The 13,313-nt window shown below is 42.6% G+C and overlaps 1 protein-coding gene across 2 annotated transcripts; it reads right to left on the minus strand.

Moving 5' to 3' along the window:
- Positions 1-3,616: 3,616 nt before the first annotated feature.
- Positions 3,617-12,430, minus strand: LOC120569047 (dnaJ homolog subfamily C member 5-like). Of its 2 annotated transcripts, XM_039816864.1 has the most exons (5): positions 12,207-12,430; positions 9,811-9,931; positions 7,567-7,780; positions 5,163-5,337; positions 3,617-3,955 (listed from the first exon to the last, which is right to left on the minus strand). In XM_039816864.1, exons 2-5 carry the CDS (start codon positions 9,915-9,917, stop codon positions 3,858-3,860), a joined length of 594 nt encoding a protein of 197 aa, XP_039672798.1. In that variant the 5' UTR covers positions 9,918-9,931; positions 12,207-12,430; the 3' UTR covers positions 3,617-3,857. The 2 variants fall into 2 exon arrangements, with proteins under 2 accessions (XP_039672798.1, XP_039672797.1); XM_039816863.1 differs by lacking the exon at positions 12,207-12,430 and having other exon boundaries at positions 9,811-9,997.
- Between the last annotated feature and the right edge of the window lie 883 nt (positions 12,431-13,313).

Consider the following 13,313-nt stretch of genomic DNA (forward strand, 5'->3'; position numbering starts at 1 on the left):
TGTGAACACTAGGCTTATCTTATCTTTATTCATAACCCTGCACACACACACCTGAACATGGGTCATCTGTTTGCCAATATCAATGTTCCTGCTACAGTAAATCCTATAGGCACATTGTACTGCTTCACTGTAGTATGAACCATACACTTTTAAGGTTTTGTGTCAAATATTGTGCAATTTGTTATGAAGACTCATTGTTTTGACAAGGTAAATTAAAGCTATTTACCAAGTGTAAGCTCTGGTAAATTTAATTGTACTGTTTTTTTTTTATAAATGTTATGGAACATGAAAAAACAATTTGCCTTGATCAGGGTTTTAATTTGTTGCAAATATGAACATGGTTTTAATAATCTGTATCTTATTGCTCTGAAAAACTACAATGATTTAAGAAATATCAGTGATACTTATCAACATTTATTGAATTGATTGAATATATGGGCAGACATTACAGGCACCTATTCATGTCAACAGAGAAAACAATAATTAGTTCTCTCTTTTATCACTTTGATTATACGCTGATGGTGCAGAAAAGGGTGAAGTCCTTGTAGATCTCTGGCACTTTGAGGACAGACCGATCCAGGAACTCTCCACTGTTGTCTTTGTATAGTATGCTCCTATTAAAGACAGATTCATAGACATCAACACGTAATATATTAGGTGGACATAGCTTGCTTTAACATCATTACTATCTTACCTTACCTTCTCTGATTTGGTTTTGTGGACATCAGTAATTTTCTCTCCCAGGCCTGGTTGTGCACCCTGTGAATTTAAGCAAGAAACATAAGTGTATGTAACATGATTTTACTATTATATTATTATTATTTTTACAATTGCATTATTATCAGACTTGCCAACCTTCTTGGTTTGTGCTACTGCTGCCTGTCCTCTGCACACAGGTGAGTGATGTGCTGACTGGCACAGGTCCATGCACATAGTGCAGCTGTGATGCAGCTCAACAGGGGTACTTCAGTCACACCTGGAAGAAGAGAAAGAAACCAACAAAATACTTGTTCTTTCTGCTCAGTTTGCTTTGTAATTAATTAAAAATAACATTTAAGTTGCAAATAAAGCATATCATCTCTAGATCTGTTTTATTAGTGGTGAAATTGTACTTAACAGACTGGGTCCGTGTACTTTTCGTTCATTTGATTTTCATTTCATAAACAGGTATTAAAAACAAATGGTTATTTGATTTTCGTTTTAAATCATGGGGATCAGACCTCTGGTGCTGGGTCTAATATTCTAATATTAGCTGCTGCAGCTAGCTAGCAGCTAGCTACCAGCCCTGTGAGCTTGGTCCCCGCGGTTCGCTTCCCGGTGCTGACTGACTCTGGTCCGTCTGCAGAGCTGCGTTAACTCGTCTAGCTGACCTGGGAATCTACCGCGCCGATTTATTCATATTTTATTTACTTTGCAGTGATATGCTATGCACTGATGTCAGGCAGGCTTGCTGCTGCTTTTAGTCTGAGCCTGTGAGATAACTAAACTTCCTTTGAATATAACGTGCATATAAATAGACGGAATAAATAAAAGTCCCCGGAAATAAATATAAGTAAAACATATGTATTTAGGCTATTGAACTATAATGACTAATGCCTATATATGTATTGCCTCATTTATGTATTTCATGCTCCATTTCATAGCCATATTTATTATGTAAAGGGGGAAAAAATGGACGATCAGTCGCTCAGGAAGTTATAGACTACAGTTTCCCTCAACAGCAGCCGGGACATTCTAACGCTTAACGTGAAAAGCTTAACGTGGTAACTTAATGTACCTAAACAATGATCAATCAGATATCAATCAGTTATCAGTCACATAACGTCCATAATAATTGGACTTTGGGTTAGATTTTTTGACAGTTTTCAGTGGTTATGAGGAGCAATATGAGAGAGAAATTTGGTAATCATTGATCATTGTTTAGGTACATTAAACCACGTCTATTTGTTTCTGGACATCAAGCTAGGCCATATGCTAGCTAGCTAGCTAGGTGCTTAAATTATGTTACTCACCCTCGTAGTTGTGGACATAACTTCATACGTCCCACTTCAAAGCTTTCTCCCGTTTCCTGACGGGTGCAGGTGAAAGTGCGTCGACCATTCTGTGCACATTGTTGACATATACTTATAATAAAGCTATAAACGGCGCGGGGATATATAAACTTGGTTACAGTCAGGTTACAGTCGCCCTCAACAGACGTTCTAAAGTAAAGTGAACGCACCCTCAACGGGGTTGGGATCATTTCATTGGTCAACACTACAGCTGGCATTCTATTGGTTGTTGACTTTTGATAGGGTTAACACAACACACAAAAAAACCGCGCAGGAGAAATCCGAGCAGAAACAGAAATTTGCAAGGGAGCAGAATCAGCCTGAGTGCGAGGAGAAGGTTCAAAGCTGAGAGCAGGAAATCTGTCCAAACAACAACATATCTGAGTCCAAGCAGAAAGTTTGAGTGCAAGCAGAGCAAATTCAAGCGCGAGCACAAACTTTGAGCACAAGCAGAGCAAATCCAAGCGCGAGCACAAACTTTGAGCACAAGCAGAGCAAATCCAAGCGCGAGCAGTGACTATTTGAGTGTGAGAGCAAGGTTTTGAGGGAAATTATTACAAAATCTGAACGTAATATCAGTGAGAAATGCTCTCAAATTGAAAGAATGCGCTCTTGATTAAAGATAGGAATATAACTCCATACACATACACATAACACACACATGCACACACACATACACACACACACACACACACACACACACACACACACACACACACACACACACACACACACACACACACACACATATACACACACACAGACACACATACACACACACACACACACACAGAGTATAAAGCTGAAAAATGAAATTCTAGTTTTCTCATTTATTTTGTTTTTAATTTTCCAAACAAACTCAACTCAAATAAACACACCAACAGGAAGCCAACACATTATTTACATCAACACGGGACGTTTATATGAACCTAATCATGAAATATTAAATGTTGAATCATATTTAGATCAGCTGTTTGAAGCTCCGCCTCTCCGTCATCACTCACAACCAATCAGAGCGCTAGTTTCATAACACATAATAAAACAAAGTTCAGATTTAAAGCAACAGTCTAAAAACAAGATCATTTAATAATAATAATAATAATAATAAAATAATAAAAATAAAATAATAAAATAATAAAATAATAAAATATTAATAATCATAATAATAGTAAAATAATAATAAAATAATAAAATAATAAAATAATAAAATAATAATAATCATAATAATCATAATAATAATAAAATAATAATAATAATAATAATATAATAATAACATAATCTTTTTCTGTATGTTTCTTTTCTTACCTTTACCAAAAAAAATGAATAAATAAAAAGCCTGAAGACATTTCTCTGGACTTTTACTCTCTGTCTCTGCCTGCCTGTCTGTCTGTCTGTCTGTGTGTCTGTCTGTCTGTCTGTCTGTCTCTGTGTCTGTCTGTCTCTCTGTCTCTGTGTCTGTCTGTCTGTCTCTCTCTGTGTCTGTCTTTTCTGTCTGTCTGTCTCTGTGTCTGTCCGTCTGTATCTGTGTCTGCCAGTCTGCCTGTCTGCCTGTCTGTCTGTCTGTCTGTCTGTCTGTCTGTCTCCGTCTGTCTGTCTGTGTCTGTGCCTGTGTCTGTCTGTCTCTGTCTGTCTGTCTTTCTTTGTGTCTGTCTGTCTGTCTTTCTACATTATATAGAAGATAAAGTTATTATGTGTTTATCAGAGGAAGATGAGGACTGTTGCTTCAACATGAATTCCAATTCACTTTTGATTTCATACGCATTTTTCTGTTTCCTGTTTCCTGTTTCCTGTTTCCTGTTTCCTGTTTCATGTGTAGGTGTCTCCGTATCTGCGGTGGCCGTCGGTGATCAGCTGAGTTTTCTCGCTGGCGTTCGTCGGCTGCTGAACGATCGGAGTTTCAACATCTGCACACAAACAAACACCAACTAGTAAAATATATCTGAACCAGTAGTCTGTATCAACCATGTCCCATTTCTGGGATAGCTCTGGTACCCCCTTCCTCTGTCTCTGTGTCGGGGTTCTAACCTCCGGTGGATTTGTGAGGATGGTTAACTGCTCCTCAGATCTCTGCAGGGTAAATCCAGACAGCTAGCTAGCTAGACTATCTGTCTGTCTGTCTGTCTGTCTGTCTGTCTGTCTAACTGCTAGCTAGACTATCTGTCTGTCTGTCTGTCTGTCTGTCTGTCTGTCTGTCAAACAGCTAGCTAGACTATCTTTCTGTCTGTCTGTCTGTCTGTCTGTCTAACAGCTAGCTAGACTGTCTGTCTGTCTGTCTAACTAACAGCTAGCTAGACTGTCTGTCTGTCTGTCTGTCTGTCTGTCTGTCTGTCTGTCTGTCTAACAGCTAGCTAGACTATCTGTCTGACTGTCTGTCTGTCTAACAGTTAGCTAGACTATCTGTCTGTCTGTCTGTCTGTCTGTCTAACAGCTAGCTAGACTATCTGTCTGTCTGTCTGTCTGTCTAACAGCTAGCCAGACTATCTGTCTGTCTGTCCAATCTGAGTTTTCTGTTGCACGACTAAAACTACTTTTGAACGTCCACATGTTCCACCAGAACCAGTTCCTTCCTGAGACTATTTAGCAGAGGCACCGTGGCTCCGTCCGGAGCTTAGCCCCGCCCACGATGATTCTGATTGGTTTAAAGAAATGCCAATAAACCAGAGCACGTTGTCCCCCCCCATCCAGGAATGCTGTGTGGAATAGTCAGACCTTCCTCCACAGAGCTGTGGAGGAGGGTCTGGACCTGAGAGACTGGGATTGGCTTAAAATGAGTAATGTAAAAATACTAAAATGATGACAAAAAAGTAACGTTACAGAGGTTTTACATCACGTACTAACACACACACACACACACAGACACACACAAAGACACACACACACACACAGACACACACAGACACAGACAGACACACACACACACACAGACACACAGACACACAGACACACGCACACACACACACACACACACACACACACACACATAAAAGCCCAGAGCTTCCTGTTATGTTACTGACTGTCAAAATAAAAGCCCAGAGCTTCTTGACTGTCAAAATGAAAGCCCAGAGTCTCCTGACTGTCAAAATAAAAGACCAGAGCTTCCTGTGACCTCACCGTCGTCGGGGTCGTTGCGTATCTCCTCCTCCAGGTCGTCGGGGGAGACGTAGTCCGGCCCCCCCCCCTCCCCCGGCGGCGTCGGCTTCAGCTTCCCAAAACAGCAGTTACAGCAGCAGCAGAGACAGCAGCAGCAGTAGCAGCCGGTCAGCACGCCGCAGACAAAGAACAGACCCTGGAGGCAGAAAGACACACTATATAGGCAACAGTTTCTAACACAGCTTTCCTTTCTTTTCTTAATTTTAGTTAAAGGGATACGCCACCGTTTGTTGAAATAGGGCTTATCACAGTCTCCCCTGGCTGTAGATAGGTGAAATAGGGCTTATCACTGTCTCCCCTAGCTGTAGATAGGTGAAATAGGGCTTATCATAGTCTCCCCTGGCTTTAGATAGGTGAAATAGGGCTTATCACGGTCTCCCCTGGCTGTAGATAGGTGAAATAGGTCTTATCACGGTCTCCCCTGGCTTTAGATAGGTGAAATAGGGCTTATCACGGTCTCCTCTAGCTGTAGATAGGTGAAATAGGTCTTATCACGGTCTCCCCTGGCTGTAGATAGGTGAAATAGGGCTTATCACGGTCTCCCCTAGCTGTAGATAGGTGAAATAGGTCTTATCACGGTCTCCTCTAGCTGTAGATAGGTGAAATAGGGCTTATCACGGTCTCCTCTAGCTGTAGATAGGTGAAACAGGGCTTATCATGGTCTCCCCTGGCTGTAGATAGGTGAAATAGGGCTTATCACAGTCTCCTCTAGCTGTAGATAGGTGAAATAGGGCTTATCACGGTCTCCCCTGGCTTTAGATAGGTGAAATTGGGCTTATCACGGTCTCCCCTGGCTGTAGATAGGTGAAATAGGTCTTATCATGGTCTCCCCTGGCTGTAGATAGGTGGGCCAACGCATTTATTGAGCATGCATTGTTTTAGTCCAGTGCAACACCGGCAGCGCCGCCGCTAGTTAGCTTAGCGTAGTGAATGGAATCCTATGTTGCCGGTTAGCATGTTGTGAGTAAAAGTGAGCCAAGAAAAGACAAAACAACAACCTAATTACTTAAAAAATGCGTTGGCCCACCTATCTACAGCCAGGGGAGACCGTGATAAGAACTATTTCAACAAACGGTGGCGTATCCCTTTAAAGATTATTTTTTTGGGGGCATTTTCAGCCTTTATTATGATATGACAGCAGAAGACATGAAAGGGGGGAGAGACAGAGGGGGGAATGACATGCAGCAAAGGGCCGCAGGCCGGAGTTGAACCCACAGCCCGCTGTGCCGAGGAACACACCTCTACAGGTGGGCGCCCGCTCCACCAACCGAGCCATCTGGGCGCCCCACAGCTTTCCTTTTCCTAGTTTTATTCTTTTTCTGACGTTTTTGTCACTTTTTACGAAGTTTTTGTCACTTTTTATCTATGATTGCTGAGGAACTTTTTCCTGACTTCTTTAGGAAATTAGGTCGACCAAACTGTGAGAGAGAAGACTATATGACACATGTAATAATACAGTCAAGGTTATTTGACTTTTTTGATTAAATAACAGCATTTCAATAAACTAAAACTGTCTCGCCCTTGATGTGATTCTTAGTTTCCAGTGTGGCCCTCTGGGAAGTTGAGTTTGACACCCCTGATATAGTGAATGAAATGAACTACCAAACACACTATATAGGGAATGGTTTCTAACACAGCTTTCCTGTTTGATGACATTAGGGGGAGTGGTGACCTAGTGGTTAAGAAGCAAGCTTGTGACTGGATGGGGAAAGTGAAAAAGCAGCGCTTGTCCCTCCCTCATTACCACCACTGAGGTGCCCTTGAGCAAGGCCCTTAACCCCAACGGCTCCAGTGGAGCTGCTCAGTGGCCACAAGATCAGACTGTGTTAGTACTGGGCAGCTTCCAGGTATGAATGTGATCAGATCAGACTGTGGTTGTACTGGGCAGCTTCCAGGTATGAATGTGATCAGATCAGACTGTGGTTGTACTGGGCAGCTTCCAGGTATGAATGTGATCAGATCAGACTGTGGTGGTACTGGGTAGCTTCCAGGTATGAATGGGATCAGATCAGACTGTGGTGGTACTGGGCAGCTTCCAGGTATGAATGTGATCAGGTCAGACTGTGGTGGTACTGGGTAGCTTCCAGGTATGAATGTGATCAGGTCAGACTGTGGTGGTACTGGGTAGCTTCCAGGTATGAATGTGATCAGATCAGACTGTGGTGGTACTGGGCAGCTTCCAGGTATGAATGTGATCAGGTCAGTCTATGGTGGTACTGGGCAGCTTCCAAGTATGAATGTCGACTTACCCGGATAAATAAAGGTTTAAACGCCCCCCCCAAAAAAACACATCACACAGAGGCAGTGTAAGCCCCTACTAACTTCTTTGATGACATCACACAGAGGCAGTGTAAGCCCCGCCCACCTTGGCCCACCAGGTGGACAGCATGAAGTATGCGTTGACGTTGTCCTCTCCGAACTGCTGAGCCACGTAGAGCCCCAGAGAGCCGTACGAGTCGTAGATGTTCCTCTTGGTGAGGTCCGACAGAACGGCGTGGGCGCTGTTCAGCTCCTTAAACTTCTCCGCTGCCTCGGGGTTATCAGGGTTCTTATCGGGGTGGAACCGCAACGCCAGCTTCCTGCAACACACAGAGAGACACACACAGACAGACAGACAGACAGACACACACACACACACACACACACACCCGCACACACACACACACACACACACACACACACACACACACACACACACACACACACACACACACACACACACACACACACAGGGAGACACACACACAAACACACAGACAAAGAGACACAGAGACACACACACACACACACATACACACACACATACACACACACACACACACACACACACACACACACACATGCACACACACACACACAGACACACACACACACACACACACACACACACAGACAGACAGACACACACACACACACACAACAGGGAGACACACAGACAGATTGATACTACTAGTCTCTTCTGTCTTAGACCTCTTCCATCCATGTTGGCAAAGAACAACACAGACGCTGCACCTTTAAGGCCTGCAGACTGATCTATGGGGCCACATGGCCTAACCCTGCAGACTGATCTATGGGGCCACATGGCCTAACCTTGCACACTGATCTATGGGGCCACATGGCCTAACCCTGCAGACTGATCTATGGGGCCACATGGCCTAACCCTGCACACTGACTGTTAATTGAAGATTTGTGTGAAGGAGTGTCAAACAGGTGCTTCAGTGATTTCATACTGATGGAGGTAGTTTCTAATAGTTAGGAACAGATGCTTTCTGTTTGGTTACCATAGCTAAAACAACGGAGTTTGGACTGCTTTTAATGACATCCGTGTTAAAGGAAGACTCCACTGTTTGTTGAAATAGGGTTATTCACCATCTCCTCTATATTTATATAGGTGGGCAAATGCATTTTTACTTCCACCCAATGGACCTTTTTCACAGCAGACATTTTGACTTGTGATAGTAGGAAAAGCACAGCTGAGCTTGATAACCTTAACGATGGCTCAATTGTCCCAGTAAGATATTTCAGTGAGTCAGCATGCACAATACCAGGACCTCTCCTAAGTGGAATGCAGCCATCAGTAATGGTTTAATACCAGGACCTCTCCTAAGTGGAATGCAGCCATCATTAATGGTTTAATACCAGGACCTCTCCTAAGTGGAATGCAGCCATCATTAATGGTTTAATACCAGGACCTCTCCTAAGTGGAATGCAGCCATCAGTAATGGTTTAATACCAGGACCTCTCTAAAGTGGAATGCAGCCATCAGTAATGGTTTAATACCAGGACCTCTCCTAAGCGGAATGCAGCCATCATTAATGGTTTAATACCGGGACCTCCTAAGTGGAATGCAGCCATCAGTAATGGTTTAATACCAGGACCTCTCCTAAGTGGAATGCAGCCATCAGTAATGGTTTAATACCAGGACCTCTCCTAAGTGGAATGCAGCCATCAGTAATGGTTTAATACCAGGACCTCTCCTAAGTGGAATGCAGCCATCAGTAATGGTTTAATACCAGGACCTCTCCTAAGTGGAATGCAGCCATCAGTAATAGTTTAATACCAGGACCTCTCCTAAGTGGAATAGAGCCATCAGTAATGGTTTTGAATACACCTGTGCTTTTCCTACTACGACATGTCAACATGTCTGCCGTGAAAAAGGTCACTATAGTCCCAAGTCAATATCTGCCTAGGTTATCATCTAGTCTTAATCTGCATTGCTATTTGTACTCATTGTGGAGACACAGGCCACAAGAAGTAATTAGGTTTTGTTTTTATTGTTGTTGGGTCACTTTTACTCACTATATGCTAACGGCAACAAATTCATTATGCTAAGCTAAGCTAGCGGCGGCGGCGGTGGACTAAGACAATGCATGCACTGAGACAAAAATGCGTTTGCTCACCTATATAAATATAGAGGAGACGGTGAATAACCCAATTTCAACAAATGGTGGCCTTTAACTGTTGGGGAAAATGTGTCAATCCAGTGAGAAAGGGTTAACACATTTGCAAGAGGTGTCTTGTCTGTAAGTGTTTTCATAGCTAGCTACAGAAATGTGTTGGTACGTACAGTATTTGGTGAGTCAGGATTATGTGAGTGGGCGGGGCTTACCTGTAGGACTTCTTGATGTCGTCATGGCAACAGCCTTTCTGTAGACCCAGGATCTGGTACAGAGACTCTCCAGATGTGGACAATGTTCGCTGCCTCCCGTCAGACATCCTGACAGCATCACCTGTCAGCAAACACACAATCCATCCCAATTACTCAAAGCTACACACTTAAAACCACACACACATAGACACAGACACACACAGACACACACACACACACACACACACACACACACACACACACACACACACACACACACACACACACACACACACACACACAGACACACATACACACACACACACACAGACACACATACATTTTTTCAATTGCTTGGATACAATACACATAAACCAAAGATCATTTGTTCATTTAACAAAGATCACCTGTTCAATATGAGGCAACTTAACATCAAAGTACTACTATTTCAAAAAGTAATTCACACATTACATTTTAGATAATTGTCTATTCATTTCATTACAATCATCTAACTATCAATCCATAAAACTGCTCAAAATGATTGAAAATGATACCTGTTGTATTACTCTTAATGACTAGTTGCATGGAAACAGACAAACAATATTCCATGTTTAGATCATGAAAGTTTCAAGATAACCAGATTCATTGTCACCAGTTAGCGTGAAGCCGAACCAGTTAGACTACATGATCTATGGATGTAATATTTCATCATCATACTTTACTGTAATATACTACTGCTTATCAGACACTGTTTCTATGGTCCCATGTACCACCTTTACTGTAATGTACTACTGTTTATCAGACACTGTTTCTATGGTCCCATGTACTACCTTTACTGTAATGTACTACTGTTTACCAGACACTGTTTCTATGGTCCCATGTACTACCTTTATTGTAATGTACTACTGTTTATCAGACACTGTTTCTATGGTCCCATGTACTACCTTTACTGTAATATACTACTGCTTATCAGACACTGTTTCTATGGTCCCATGTACTACCTTTACTGTAATATACTACTGTTTATCAGACACTGTTTCTATGGTCCCATGTACTACCTTTACCGTAATATATATTATATATATAAAGTATTGTATGAATGTGAATAATCCAACAGATCAGACTGTGGTTGTACTGGGCTGCTTCCAGGTATGAATGTGGAACTGTGTGAATGTGACAGGTCGTTGTTGCAAATGAGAATTTGTTCTCAATCAACTTATCTCGATAAATAAAGGAGGTTAAATAAATAAATATATATATTATATACTCGTACCACATTGGTCTGTAGTATTCTCTCTACTACTGCAGTACTTTTACAGGGATGTATTTACATTGAGTACCATAATGAAACAGGTATCACTTATTTTGTACTACAATATTTAATGATTGTACGAACGATGACCCAGTGAAACTATGTGTAACTTGTGTGTGGCTGATCTAAAGTAATGTTTCCATGGTATTTCACCATCAATTAGTTTTTTGTACAAATGATTGTGCAAGTGCAAAATTTCTTTAAAGATATGAATGCACAATGCAGTGTTTTGAATATTGGACAGCCACTGTTACAAGTGATGATCGTTTTGAGTTTTGTGTTTAGAGTTTTGAAAAATGACATCAAAGTTCTGAAATTAGTAGCAAAGTGATCGTAAAAAACGTTAATCAGAATGGTACTAATCCATTCATCTCTGCAGCTCTACAGTTTATGTAAGTTGTAAGTAATGCGTGCATATAAGGAGGGAAGGAAAGAAGAGGAGGCAAGGATGGAAAGAAAAAGGGAAGGAAGGATAGAAGACGGAATAAAGGAAGAATAAATAAGGAAGGATGGTAAAAGGGAAGGAGGAATGTAGAGAGGAAAGGAATAAAGGATTCAGTTTAGTGTCCCAGAGGAGAGAAGAAACTAGACTATATTCACATTTAACACACACAGACACGCGCACACACACACACACACACACACACACACACACACACACACACACACACACACACACACACACACACACACACACACAGAGAAACGCACACACACACACAGACACACACACAGAAAAAGAGAGAGACACACACAGAAAGAGAGAGACACACACACACACACACACAGAAGAAACTAGACAATGTCATCAAATGGTTGCTGATTAATCGCTTAATCAACATGTTGATTGTGACAAAGAGCAGAATGACAGACAGACATCTTATAGACTAAAGAATGACAGAAAGATCTTATAAACACACACACACACACACACAGACACACACACACAGATACACACACACACACACACACACACACACACACACACACACACACACACACACACACACACACACACACACAGAAGAAACTAGACAATATTCATCAAATGGTTGCTGATTAATCTTATAGACTAAAGAGTGAATGTGAGTGAGAGAGATGTTACCTGCCTGCTGGTGTTACCTGCCTGTTGGAGCCTCAGAGCACTGTCTAACTGTCCTCTACCTGCTCAGGTCTTTTTAGGATCGGTGTCTGTCGGCCATCAATCATTCAACAGCTGCTCGGCTCCGGTGACCACGAGCCGCCACGCCAGCTCGGGTTTCACCGGGACGCTCCGATGGACGCTTTGAGTCACAGCAGGTGAGTCACAGCAGGTGAGACAGAGAGGGGGCGGGACTTCAGACAGAGAGGGGGCAGGACTTTTTATTATTTTTTTTATTTTTTATTAACCTTTATTTAACCAGGAAATAATCTCATTGAGATTCAGAATCTCTTTTTCAAGGGAGTCCTGGCCAAGACAGCAGTACAAAAGTTCCATATTTAAAATATACAACAAAAACAGACAACAGAAAAAGAAAACAGTTGGCAATTTAACATCATCTCCACATAATCACCAGCAGCGCTCAGTAGCAGCACATGTGCATGCAGTACTCCAATAATCCTTTATCCTACTGTTAAACTGTCTCAGTGTTGGTAGGTAGTCTAATTTAAGATGATTCTGCAGTTTATACCAGGCTGAGGGTGCAAAAAATTTAAAGGCACTTTCACCGAAAACAGTTTGCGTTCGGGGAATGTCATACATGAGACAGAGAGGGGGCGGGGCTTCAGATAGAGAGAGGGCGGGGCTTCATACAGAGAGAAGGGGGGGCTTCAGATAGAGAGGAGGGGGCTTCAGATAGAGAGGAGTGGGGGGCTTCAGATGGAGAGGAGTGGGGGGGCTTCAGATAGAGAGAGGGCGGGGCTTCATACAGAGAGGAGGGGGGGCTTCAGATAGAGAGGAGGGGGCTTCAGATAGGAGAGAGGTGGGGGCTTCAGATAGAGAGGTGGGGGGCTTCAGATAGAGAGCAGTGGGGGGCTTCAGATAGAGAGGAGTGGGGGGCTTCAGATAGAGAGGAGGGGGGCTTCAGATAGAGAGGAGTGGGGGGGGGCTTCAGATAGAGCAACACATTCTCACACCCAACTCGTAAAATAAGGACGTTCGGTCAGGAGCCTTTCTCGTTCTTATTTGACGTTAAAAGTCTCCTTTAGCGTCTCATGTAAACGTGCTTGGTCG

Source organism: Perca fluviatilis, chromosome 11 (genome assembly GCF_010015445.1).
Source record: "Perca fluviatilis chromosome 11, GENO_Pfluv_1.0, whole genome shotgun sequence".
In the NCBI taxonomy this organism is placed as follows: domain Eukaryota; kingdom Metazoa; phylum Chordata; class Actinopteri; order Perciformes; family Percidae; genus Perca; species Perca fluviatilis.

Bases quoted from the DNA above. Each gene is read 5' to 3' on its own strand.
- LOC120569047 (XM_039816864.1), bottom strand. From the start codon at position 9,917: ATGTCTGACGGGAGGCAGCGAACATTGTCCACATCTGGAGAGTCTCTG. The intron at 7,781-9,810 runs GTAAGCCCCGCC...TGTGTGTTGCAG, and splicing joins GACATCAAGAAGTCCTACAG to GAAGCTGGCGTTGCGGTTCC. The intron at 3,956-5,162 runs GTGAGGTCACAG...GTTTGTGTGCAG, and splicing joins ACGCAACGACCCCGACGACG to ATGTTGAAACTCCGATCGTT.